The sequence below is a fragment of the Juglans microcarpa x Juglans regia genome, chromosome 1S (genome assembly GCF_004785595.1).
Source record: "Juglans microcarpa x Juglans regia isolate MS1-56 chromosome 1S, Jm3101_v1.0, whole genome shotgun sequence".
Taxonomy (NCBI): domain Eukaryota; kingdom Viridiplantae; phylum Streptophyta; class Magnoliopsida; order Fagales; family Juglandaceae; genus Juglans; species Juglans microcarpa x Juglans regia.
The window spans coordinates 6,893,880-6,907,245 of record NC_054595.1 but is presented as its reverse complement, the minus strand read 5'-3'; the positions used below and the strand labels follow the sequence as shown (position 1 = coordinate 6,907,245).

At 38.0% G+C, this 13,366-nt stretch overlaps 1 protein-coding gene across 1 annotated transcript; it reads right to left on the bottom strand.

The window, feature by feature from the left end:
* Window positions 1-3,062: 3,062 nt before the first annotated feature.
* LOC121247071 (exportin-2-like) lies at window positions 3,063-11,622 on the bottom strand. Its single transcript, XM_041145405.1, is given in 3 exon segments — window positions 3,063-3,341; window positions 8,494-10,286; window positions 10,289-11,622. Coding segments are annotated over 2 exon segments (2,931 nt in total). The 5' UTR covers window positions 11,427-11,622; the 3' UTR covers window positions 3,063-3,341.
* Window positions 11,623-13,366: the final 1,744 nt, after the last annotated feature.

Sequence of the window (13,366 nt, the reverse complement as noted above, 5' to 3'; positions counted from 1 at the left end):
TTGGCCATCCTGGTTACCATGTCATGGAGGTGTGTGCCAAAGTGTTACTTCACCATCTTCAGATTTTCTCATCATCATAGCCGAGGGGTTAAGACAACTTAAATACAAACAAGTAAAAAATTTGCAAAATAGAAAATAAGAGCATTTCCATCTGTTTCCCTAAACAGTTGTGTGTTTTAAATATGGCTCAGAATGGTTTATAGAAGTTACATCATGTGCGAGACAGGAGCTCAACTAAGATAATGGCTGGAAAACACCAAAACCCCGATTGCCTTTTGCAAAAACGATCACAAAATAGTTGGTGGCCATTCGGGTTTAGATTATCCTGCCATATCGATGAAGCCCCATTAAAAACACTTGTCTAATAGCCCCCTCCCATGGAGTTCTACATCCCATCATCATAGCCTTACACTAGACATATAACCCCGGAGAATAGGCATAAATCAGTACCAAATAGTAAATGAAAGCATACAAAGATATTGGGTTCTCATTCAATATAACAACAGCTTATTTAGTCCAAACTAGGTAATTGACACCAACAACAAGTCAGTCCATGGTAACAAGACAAGAGATACCACTACTAAATATGCCAATGATAATTAATAATTAGTAATGATAATTAATGATACCAGAAAAAAGTTATGCACAAACTGATAATAGTCCATGCCCAAAGAAGTAAGTCCAGCTCACAAATGTCATGATAATTAATAATTATGCACAAACTGAATAGTTGCAAAACGAACCGTGAATATCAACTCAAACACATTATAATTTATTTGAAACATTTCCAATACTGATAAAAATAAAATTAATCGACTGAGCCAATAAAAAAACCATCTTTCTAATTCCACTCGGAAGATTTAAATAAGTAGAATTAGAATCATTCAATCAATTTAGTATGAAGGCCATGTATAGGTTAATATGGGTTGAAAAATGTCTCAGACCACCAAATCAAATATGGGATTTATCCAAAGTCAACAAAGAAACAACAAAGCACAAAGAACAAACAATTTCCTCAAACATCACCTCTAAGAAAAATGTCTGAGACCACCAAATCAAATATGCGATTCCTTAAGCCAACATAGGAAGAACAAAGCATGAATAATAAAATGTCAAAAAATCCATTAACATGGTTTGAAATTGCTCACGGCAGGTCAAGAACAAATGGGAAGTCCAAACTTAGCACAGGTCCAAACACAAACTGAATACTAAGAGTTGGTTTTCGAAATAATCATTAATAGCTCAAGAACAAACAAGTTCCTCAAACATCACCTCTCAGAAAATCGTCTCAGACCATATTTCAAATATGGGATTCCTTAAGCCAACATAGAAAGAACAAAGCATGAATAACAAAATGCCCAAAAATCCATTAACATGGTTTGAAATTAATCACAGGTCCAAAGACAAAGAACTAAGCCCTTGTTGTTCGAAATTGCTCACACCAGTTCGAGAACAAACAAATTTCTCAAACATCACCTAGAAGAAAATGTCTCAGACCACCAAATCAAAATGGAATTCCTCAAACCAACATAGAAACCCTATAGCAGTGAATTAAAAAAATGCCCAAACAACAAACAAAAAAATCAATGCCAACCACACTGATGAAAAAGAAAAGCAGATCAAGATGCATAACTCCACGAAGTCAAAAAGATAACACATAGCATCAAATACAATCAATTTTGAGGACAGATCCAATCGAAATGCCAAACCCAGAAAAGCACTGTCATAAGGAATCCGGGATCGTAAACATATTTCAGTGACCAAAGTTAGATCCAAATGTAAGGAAAAATTATATTGCCCACAACATGCATCAGATTCAGCCATGGGAGAGAGATTTTGTGTAAAATCGTGGGCCGGAGAAGACAGAGTCCAGCCATGGGAGGGGGGGCTTTAGATCCTAAAATAGTGTAAGAGATGAGTACGACTTACATATACTTGGGCCGATGAAGCGAAACCACCGTCAATGGTGGCAATAGGTGTGACAGAGGGCAACGTCGAAGAGGGTAAACCGAGAGTAGAAAGAGAGGAACACGCGGGACCAACAACCCGAAAGGGATAGAGAAAGAGTTGGGGATGTACAATCGTTCCCCATATTTGGGAAATGACTGTAGCTCCCCTAAAATCAAAGCGTAAAATAGGGAATGGGATGGAAATGAATTTTTCATCCCATCCCTAAATTTTCCCCCAAAATTTAGCTATAACAGTGTTTTAGTCTACCGGATGAGAATGCTCTAAGGAAAAGGTTTTCTTCTTCTCTCTTTCCTTTTTTTATTTTTTGGTACCTAATAGAAATCGGCATTAAGAGGGGATGGGGAATTGTTCCTTGATGGGCTCCAAGAGCCTGACGGTGATGTCGAGGCTATTGTTGGCGGTGTCTTCGGCCTTGCTCCTATGCTTCATGGTACTGAAGCGACCTCCTGTTAAAAAGGTCCCAAAAGAGTGTCATGCACGTCAAGAGTCATTCTACTTCTAGTCGATAGTTGGAGAAATAGATTGTACGTGAGACAGAGCATGAGGGGTGCACTTTTCTTCTTGACAATAAAGTCCCTTAGTTTTCTTGGCCTCAACGACATTCTGGTCTTCAAAGCTCACAGTCGAATCCAGATAACTGAATATCCAATTTTATTTATTAGATAAAAATTAGATACCTGCCTGGATTTTGACCAGTTGTACCACGGCAGGTATCTGCCCGCTTTTAAAAATTCGGATGTGGATCTAATGCACAGTCTTATTCATTAGTAGCAAAGCTAGGGCTGAAACAATTTCTTTTCAATTTGGCACCATAAACATTATTAAATTTCCAAATAAAATATAATAAACAATTCAACATTTCAAATCCCAAAATAAAAATAATATATTTTTTTGATAAGTAAAAAATAAAAATTATATTATAATAAATATTTATTCTATATCTCCATTGGGTTTGAACATAGGGTTTTCACACGATTATAGCCTGATCAATTTGGTCTATATTCTTGTATGTTTACATGATCGTCATATATATATCATCATCATCATCATCATCATTCTACCAAATTGCATATATCACCATTCTACCAATGATACAAAAGAACCTGATGTAATTGAAGGCTTTACACAGTACTACATATAAACTGAATGAACCATGTCAAACATGTATTAGTAATTACTCTTTCAAATTCATTCACGTTCATAAATTAGTTTAGCACTCCCACAATGCAGCCATACTTTCTATTTCAACATGCCAGCAGTCCTACTATCTCTACATGTATGTACTCGCACACAGGAATTTTGTTTCTGGGAGTTGCTGGGGTCTTGGCTAGCACAAGCAAATCAGCCCTGCCCTTGGAAGGTGAATTGACCTGTTGCAATACACAACCATGTATTCAATTCAGACCATAGCATGCATTCATGCATAACCATTTCCTAGAATAAGTTCCTAAATTACAGCTTCCTTAGCATTGAATGTTATATCCTGCAGGAGAAGTACTTTCAATGGCCAAACAACTACAAAAATGCTTCATTTCTCCTTCACTACAACAGGCTACTTCATATGAGGATATTGGATCCGAACCTTCAAGTATCCTTGGCCATGGTGGGATTTATTTGTGGTTCAAATTCATATGGTTTTTGCAATTCATATACTGCATGTCAGTAATAGACAAGCCTAAAATTTGATGCTTTCCTAATCCATATTATGATGGAATTTCAACCTGAGATTTTTTTTTGTACCTTACTGTTCACAGGGCCACAAACAACCCTCAAGTATAACAGCATTGAATTCCAATCTGTTCCATATATGCCTTGCCATTACAAGAATCCTATGTATAATAACAGTAAGTTGTTCATTTCGACTATAACCTACGATTAGCCAAAAGCTGATCACACCATACCTCTAGTTACTGGAACAATTGTTGTATGAGAAAACACTTGTTAGTTCAAAGAAACTATTTAAACAAAAAAACAAGATCAGTAGCTTACTTAAATTATCACTGGCCAATTTAGCTACCACCCATGGCATTGAATAGCATGCAGTAAAATATTCACATATCGGGAATTTTGGTTTGGTCAATCACAATAAGTTATCTACTGAATATATGTATATTCATTCTTGGTGTGCACTATATATATATATATATATACACACACACACACACACACACATATACACACTCACAGTCATATGGTATTCAGCTTAGATTAACAGATGCCATGCTAGTATTTTTTATCACCTACTACCCATGATTATCTCTTTTTTCAGTTTCTCTCAGCATGGTTTGGATGAATAACCCTCCACCAAACCGTGTTATAGCGCTCTTCCTATTTCAAGCAGTCCTACTTCTCCTTGTTTTCATTTTCCATATGGTTCTTATCATCCAAGGTAAGATCACTGATAAGGCCTTCAATCATGTTGTTAAACCATGCATCCTCTGAAACTCCCAACAACGTGATCTTAACTCTAAATTTTGGCAGTCTACAATATATTGTCCTCGCAAATTTAGCATTCTATCAAACAACTGTAACATAAAACTATCAAACTTCACTTTGATTCTGAGCAAACAAAGCTCACTTTGATGTCATTCATGACCAGAAAAACCTCCCCACCATGATGAGGAATGTGAGGCCAAAAATTGTCTAACTGTAACTCTTTTAATTCTTTAAAATTCTTTCTGGTGCAACCAGATCATGCCTATCCTCACAAAGCTTGCAGAGTATATAAAACATTAACATTAAGCAAAATACACAAAATCATCGCAAGATTGATTTGCAAAGTACCATTTTAAATTAGTCATTGATTCTACTGCAACTACTGTCCAATTGTTTAACTTAAACATAAATTGCAAATAAAGGGATAAAGTTTGCTGTCTAACTACTCCTATTTCATTGAAAGTATCTCTCCCTTCTACGCGCATTTTTTATCATCAACTAGTATTGAGAGAACTGTCTAGAAGGCAATGACCAGGCAATTTATACAATCTGAATTTATAACAGATCAAAGCAGTTACCTCTTTTTCTGTACCCCCTCCAGCAATAGCAGAGTTCCTTGATGTGCTGAACAAAAGTATTACTTTGAAGTCATCTCCCCATGACACCTTCATCAAAAGTGTAGGGCAAAATACAAAATGTGTAACTGCTGGCATTAGTGTGGCTAAGGAACTGCAGGTTGAGTCTCTCTCTGAGACTCTAATTCTGTCTCCATTTCTGACATTCGAATGTTTACACGTTGCTCATACTCCCACATATTTCTTGTAGGTACCTAGGGTTTAAAGATTGCTTCAAGAATTGCTTGCGAGCTAGGGATTTCAGTTGGGAAATGAGGTTGACATTTGAGATTTGCGTGGGTTGTAGAGATATCGACTACTAACTTGTTTTTGATGTAACCTTACGTATAAAAGTTTTCTCCACCAAAGGATTTGTTTCCTACTTTGCTTTTGTTTATGAATGTGGCTCTAGAAACCAGAGATGGCTTTCTTTGATGGCTTTGATCGGTGTTCATCTCTTGGCCAAAGTATCTAAGTCAATTGGGCTAGGAGTTTCTATAAAAGGACATGGGTTCTCTATATGGTACAATTCTTCTAGGGGTGCTACCCACACCATGCGCACCCCAGCCCCAGCATGGGCAGTGTCTGAGTTTCCAAACCTGAAATCCGGCCCCGCACCACAGAGGTGGGATGCCCCGTTCCGCATGTCGGGGGGCAGAATGGCCCCTTGGACCGTCTGTCCCCCACTGCCCACCGCCCACTCATGGCGGAAAACAACCGGGAAACACAAAAAAATCGAAAAAACAAAACAAATAAAAAATAAAAAAAAAATCACAAATCCATCCACAATAAATCGGAACACAAAAAAATTCAAAACAATGTATATATCATATGATTGCGCTTGAAACCAAATCTAAGTTTAAGAAAAGCAGGGAGTTAAAGAATCTTTCATGGGCAATTAACTGCGATGCTAAGGGAGGTAGCTCAAGTCGAGGGAAGGCTAAAGGGAGGGTTTTGTGATGTTCGGGTCGAGGATTAGTTTACAGAATCTAGGGGATGGGGTTAGGGAGGTGTAATGATATTTTTCCAATTCGGTTTAGTGTATTTTGGGTAGGTTTTCATGGGCTTTTGGGTCATTATGGGCTTTCTTGTATGTGCTAGGTGTTTTTCTTGTATACGTACAGTGTACTTGGTTACTCCTATTTATATATATAATATTATTACTTATAAAAAAAAAATATCATATGAGAGAGAAATACCTTGGAAGGGAGAGGGGGGAAAGAGAGAGAGAGAGAGAGGGGGGGGGAATACAGAGAAGGGGGGAGGGGGGGGGGGGAAGGGTTTTAAAACCTAACCCAAAACGACATTGTTTTATTAACGATTTTTTTAATATATATGTATATATAAATAATAGTGGGCTAGGCCGGGGGGCGGGGTATTATGCGATGGGCCTGGGCCTGGGCCTGGGCCCAGGCTACCCCCCGCCCCACTACTTCAAGGGGTGCAGACGAGATAGCCTGTGCCGCCTAGGCGAGGCCAAGGCAGTGTAGGGCAGGTGGATAGGGTGTGGGGGGGTAAAGGGTTTTAAAACCTAACCCAAAACGACATTGTTTTATTAACGATTTTTTTAATATATATGTATATATAAATAATAATGGGCTAGGCCGGGGGGCGGGGTATTATGCGATGGGCCTGGGCCCAGGCTGCCCCCGGCCCCCACTGCTTCAAGGGGTGCAGGTGGGGTGCCTTGCATGGTGCAGACGAGATAGCCTGTGCCGCCCAGGCGAGGCCAAGGCAGTGTAGGGCAGGTGGATAGGGTGTGGGGCCCTGCTGCCCACCCCTAAATTCTACCATATCTATAGGAAAGGATTGAAGTCCTCTCAAATTATACTAAAATCATAAATGAATAAAATATTAGATATTCGCAAAGGGAGGAAGGGGATTGTAATTGTTGATTAAAATGTTCCCTCGTAGGAATGGCATAGTGGTTACTCCCATGATGATTTCAAATTCACTTCCAGCAGGATACCTATTTTGCTTGCCAGTGTCTCTACATACTCCCTATTTATTTAGTTGGGTGATAGCCCATGGAATTGCACCCATAGAACGTGAGAAAAATTGATGCAATCAATAGGAAGTTTGGGAGGCCATTTCTTCATGAAAAGTAGAGGTCCTCTTATGTTCCAAGGACTTGAGGCTAATATCATGTGTCAATCTTTGGGGTTTGTAAAAGTGAAGTATGTATTTGAATCATGGGCCTCAATGGAGAAGCTCCATGTGTGGGTGAGGTTCCCTCTAATCATAGGTTTTGGTAGTGCTTGATATGTTGAGATGAGATTTCCCCACAAGTGTAGAAGCTTTGACTGCTTGTGCAAGCTAGGGACCTAGCTTTAGCATGATAGGTTCTTCAAGCCATCCAAATGAGTGAATGTAATGACAATGTTGTGTGGAGGGCTAAACAAGAGCTTGCAAATGATAGAAATGAAGAGAGGGATGAGAGGGACGAAAAAAGGGAGAGAGAACAATCTTTGGGGCTAAAAGAGTGGAAGAACTACAGAGAGTGCGGATGTACTTGAGTCATCCTTTCACTTTGTTGAATCCTTAAGCATACATATTGATTTAGCATCATATGAGAACATGTTGATCTTCTTGCGCGTAAAGTGTTTACTGTACGAGCCAACATCACATGCAAGTTCTACACAATAAGTAATGCAAGTTATACCTTGTACATATGTTGCACAAGGCACAAACTACAAAGACTATATGCATGAAAAGATCCAATAAACTTTGAGACCATTGTACATTTTCAGTCTACATTTCATGAATGTGTTCAGATGTAAAACTCTAGTCCTAACTGATAGAACATAGGTTGTTTGGTATGTCTCATTTTCGATCATCTCAAGTAAATAGAGACATAGCGAAGATATGGGGACTCTCGGATTACTTCAATTGTTGATTTGGATAACTTGGCATAAGTTTGTGGTTTGAATTGGTGATATTTTATTATATAGCATCTTTATAACTGTATTGGGGGGGGGGGGGGTGTATTGTACCTTGACTCTGGGAAAAAAAATACAATGGCAACAATTGTGAAATGCAGAAGGACCCATAAGCATAAACACAAGATTCGATAAAGAGAGGACAGTGCACATGAGATTCCCACTTAACTCTTTATGTCACATTCTCTTCTAATCTTAACCTCACATTGGATTAGCCACCTAACTCTCTATAATATTAATAAAAAAATTTTTATGTTTTTATTCTACTTTTTTAAGGATAATATTTTGTTCTTTACCATAACAACCATGTTTTTCTATTTAATTATCGTGATTTTAAGAAATATTTTTCTAACAATCTTATTTTTCATAATCTAATGGTTGTATCTACTTGAAATCTAATTGTCCTTTTTTAACATGTGTGTTTCGTAAACAGGCATTCCGAGTAGAAACTAAAACACACATTATTATGTACAGACGATTGGAACACACAAGTAAAAAGATTAATAAAAGACAACACAGGTTTTATGACTTACTCAAACTATTGGGCAATTATAAGTGCTGCAAAGCTGAAGTAGTGCTGCTTGAATTGTGGGATCCATATACTGATTGATGATTTGAGGGTATCTCCCCGGAGAAAGTGAAGAAAGCCTTGCTAATGAAGCTACCAAAAACTCCCTTGGGTCCTTTACATCTCCCAGAGGATCCTCTTCTTTCTTCCCAGCATTGTAGAGACGGACAAAGGTGGCAGTATAACCCACATTATCTGCAATATCTGGCATTTCTGGTTCCTCCTCCACCCTATCCTGCTCTGGTCGTGAAAGGAGCGTTACAACGCTATCCAACATTTTCCCCCACAGTTCAACATTTGCGGTGTCCAAAAGTACTGGAGAATCACAGATAAGTCTGGCAGAAGCAACTGCAGTCAACTTAAGCTCAATAGCACCTGTGATCAGCTTAAGATTAGGTATCCAAAACTGCTTCACGATCATGGAAAATATGTCTGCTTGAAAGGCATTCATAGTATCTACAAGGTTTGAAGAACCATGTTTGACTGCAAAGAGTGACAATATTATCAAGAAAGACTTGACAAACTTTACTGTTTGCCTACGTTGGAGCTGCCCCAAAAGGGAAGCCCAAATATGACAAATGTAGGGTGCAATGACACCATATTCAAGACTCTCAATGATAGTGTTCAGCACATAGAATCCCTGTTCGGCTGTACTAGGGGATGAGATGAGGGTGTTGAATATCCCAAGAACCTTGTTAAGCCTTCCCTCTTGGTTAAGCTCATGGGGTGCCTTTTGAAGGAAGGCCTGAAGCAGCCGCACAAGTGCTGGGACATTTGAAGATCTCTTCCACGAATCAGGTGACAGGAGAATCTCAAAAATTTGCATGTAGCTTGGAGGAATTGGTGGCCTATTCAACTCAACAAGCTGAGCCAGCAGCTGAAATGCATAAGGGAAGAATTCAGTAACATCATTGGCCAATATCAGCTGGAGGCAAGGAAAGAGCCTGGATTCAAAAGCTGATATAAGAGATGAATCCTTCTCGCAGGCACGCTTCACAAGAATGGCCACAGACTCGAACAGATAGTGATTAAAGATTGGGTTCTTTGGGTTTCTGCAAACCTCCATGAGGATAGAAGTCAACCCAATAACGCAAGTCCCAACATCCTCCCGAGATATGTCTGCTACCCCAAGAATCCGCATGATGGACTTCATCACATATTGATTCTCCTCCGACTCTGGAAACTTAAAGGCATTAAAAAGGTTTGTCATCAACTCTCCAAAAAATGGAGCAATGTCTTTTCCAGTATATCTAGCTCTTCCCCTCTCATCCTTGACCAGCAAGAGTTTTTCAATACAGCTCGCGGCATAAGAATGAACTACATTCAACTCTGAACCAAGGAACCGAACCAAGTCTGGAAAAAACTGAAAAGCAACTTCCTTTGATATCTGATTCCGGAAAATTGTAAAGAATTTTAATGCACCAGCCTTAAGCATTGGAAAATCATTTGCATCCTGACTTTTCAACTCAGGCACAACAACTGAAGCAAAAAAACTTTGAATGTCAACAAGATCAGTCGAGACAGAAGCACCCCCAGCCCTCTTAGTAGTGAGGGAGACAACTAAGTATATGGCACAGTCCTTGTCCTTCCAGTTTGCAGCTGGGTTTGCAGCAAATGAGGTTAACAAATGCTGAATTTGTGAAGAAACTATATCAGTAACCTGTTGCTTATAATTGGTTGCAATCCCTTTAAGAAGCTCACATGCAATTCTCCTCCGAGTATCCAGATCACTTCCCTCCATATCCCTCCTAATGAATCAATGTAATTCATTTCAAATAGTTCCTCATCATCCTCCCTCAACCTCACATTTGGAATCACAATTCCCTGACAAATCTGCAGTATCACTCCCTCGCCTGCAAACAGAGTGTGGTGCACACTTAAGCTCACTGTGGTCAAAAACTTTATTGCAACCATGGCTAGCTGATCACGGCTAGAAGATTGAGTCACATTACCCAATAAACTCCAAATAGCGAGAGCAAAATCATTCAAGTACCCTTCAAACTCCTCCTCATTCTTCTCCATATAGAGATTGATATTCTCACATACCACGGCTCTAAGCTCATCGACAAGAGCAAGGCCGTCAACCCCACTACTCTCAAGTACCGGGTAATTTGTAGTGAGGTATTTCTTGAACTCAGTCATCCACTCCTTCATATGGTCCTCAAAAAATTCAGGCAGTTCCTGAAAATTCAATGAATAAAATATTCTGCAACACAACTTCTGAGACTCAAAAAGCGGCTTAAGGGTCGAGGCAGGTGCGCCAGAATTCGCAGCAGCATCAACCAAAGCGCCGGTTTTGAGAAAGAGTTCCAATAACGGTGCGGCAAAATTATCCAAACAGTATTTCAAATCAAGCAAAAGATCATTGGTTTTGTACTGGTAACGGAATTTCTTAAAGATAGAATTGGCGGTACCGAGAATACCGTTTATGGAGGAGTAATTGGACGCCTGCGCTGCCTTCTGGAGGTTCGCGACAAGCTCAGGGAGTAATGCCGGCCACAGCTTCGGGAAATCGTGCTTTCCAATGAGGGCAAGGGCTTCGCTGAGCTGGGATTGGATTTTGGGAGTGGAAGAAAGCATGAGTTGGACGATCAGCGCTTTAATCTGGTCCTTCTCGGCGTCGGTAATGAGGAAAAAGACGGGGGAATTGGGATCATCTGCTGACGCAGGTGCCCATCGAGCCCGAAGATGGTTCTTGAAGTTGACGGCGGCGGCTATGCGGATCTGCTCATCAACAGAGGGTTCGGCGACGAGGCGGAGGACCGCAAGCCCATAGTTGGGGCTATCAGCGGCCGCAGAGAGCGAGGCCTCGGCGTGGCGGCGCGGCTCGGGGGCGGGAGAAAGAGTGTGGAGGAAACATTGGGAAAGGAACTCGAGGGTTTCTGGGTTCCACTCCATTTTAAGGTTTTCGGGTTTTGCAAAGTGTGGGTGTAGGGAGATGTTTGGAGAGAGGGAAAGTGAAGGTAAATTTTGGGAATTTGAATGGGGAAAATTGATCTTTTAGGTACTTTGAAGTTTGACTTTGAACTCGAATGCATAAGTCGGTTGAACTCGAAGTATTTGAACTCCATTTTAATGACCGTTGAGGCGGTCGTCCAGTATAACCACTTTTTATCCGGAGGTTTGGGGAAAGGATAAGGGCTTCATTCGAAAAAGAAAAATGTTATTTTATCTGCTTAATTTGTTCTTTTATTTTGATATTTTATTTTTTTAATTTTTTTTATTTAATAATTAAGAAAGTGATTATTAATGTATTTATATATTTTTTAAAAATATTTTAAAATGATAAAAAAATATGAAAAAAAAAAGAAAAGGCCAATTTGGCCTGGCGGTCACTTGGAATGGTGCTATTCAGGCGGCAAAGTAGCACCACTCTTGGAAAAAGTTTTCATCTCAAAATCTTTATTTCGTTTCGTCTTCTTTTTAAACATCGCTCAAATACAAATACTTTTAAACTAATCATTGTAACATTTTCAAACTTTTAAATAAAAAATAAAAAATAATTTAATTTTTTCAAATTATAAAACAAAAATAATATTAAAAAACTATATTCTAACAATAGTTTAATTTTATAATATTTTTTATTCAACTTTTTCTCTCTCATTTCCTAAAACCTTATAAAATAAGAGAGATTTGAATAGTGAGTTGAATTGAGATGAAATAAAATAAAAGTTGAAAGTTAAATAAAATATTGCTAGAATGTTATTTTTTAATATTATTTTTATTTTTTAATTTAAAAAAATTGAATTATTTATTGTATATTACATCAAAGTTTGTGAAAAATGTAATATTATTTTTTATTGTATAGTGAGTTTGAGTTAGAGGAGTTTTGAATTCAAACCTCCTCTAACTCAAACTATCTCACTACTATTCACAAACTATCTTATTATTGTTCACAAAATTATCATCTCGTATCAATCTTCATGCTTGTCCTAAGAGCCTAAGGAGTTGTTTTGGGAATAAAGATGGATTATCTCACATCATCTCAAAATTTTTGATCTTAAATTCTTAAGTGGTTTGGGGTTACGTGATATAGTGCATGTTTGAGATTATGATGAGAAATATAGCTTATGACTTTAGGGTTTATAGTTTATAATTTAAGTAATAAGTTCTACTATTAAAAAGTTATTTACTGTTTGGTAACCATATGTTTAAAACATTTTGAAACATTTTACGTTTGTTGAAAAATAAATTAAAAAAATGATTTCTAAGGTCGAAGTGACGATTATTTGAGTTTTTAAAGATTATGACCATATCCTTGAAAGTTGTAATTATTTAAAAGTTGTATAGACATTGTTGTCTATTTACAATCTTTTTAAAATTCAAATTACATTCCACATTATCTGGAAAATCACGTTTGAGAAATTGATACTTTTTCTCAAACATATTTTTTAGTTTATTTGAGATTAAAAGTACTTTAATATGTAACATTCAAATAATCTAATTTTTCGATTGAATAAACTCTTAAGCCTATTTGAATATTTTTTAAGACTCTTCCTACAATCCCAAATAGGCCCATAAAAGCTTTTAATAAAGCTCTTTTTGTTAAGCAATAGTGAACGCTTTTACAACAACTGGATTCTATGTTAAAGCTAAATATTTTTTCAAATGGTAATATTACGGATTCCAAATTACGTAGTAAACTTACTTTTGCTTGGAGGAGTATGTGGCATGTAGAGCTCTCTTTAATGAATGCCTCATATGGATGGTATGAAACAAATAGAAAATAAGGATTTGACAAGATAGATGGACTTCTAGACCACATCATTTTTCTATCTTAAGTCAGCATGCAGCTTTTTCAAGAGACACAAAGGTTGCTTGTGAGGGGATAGTATGAA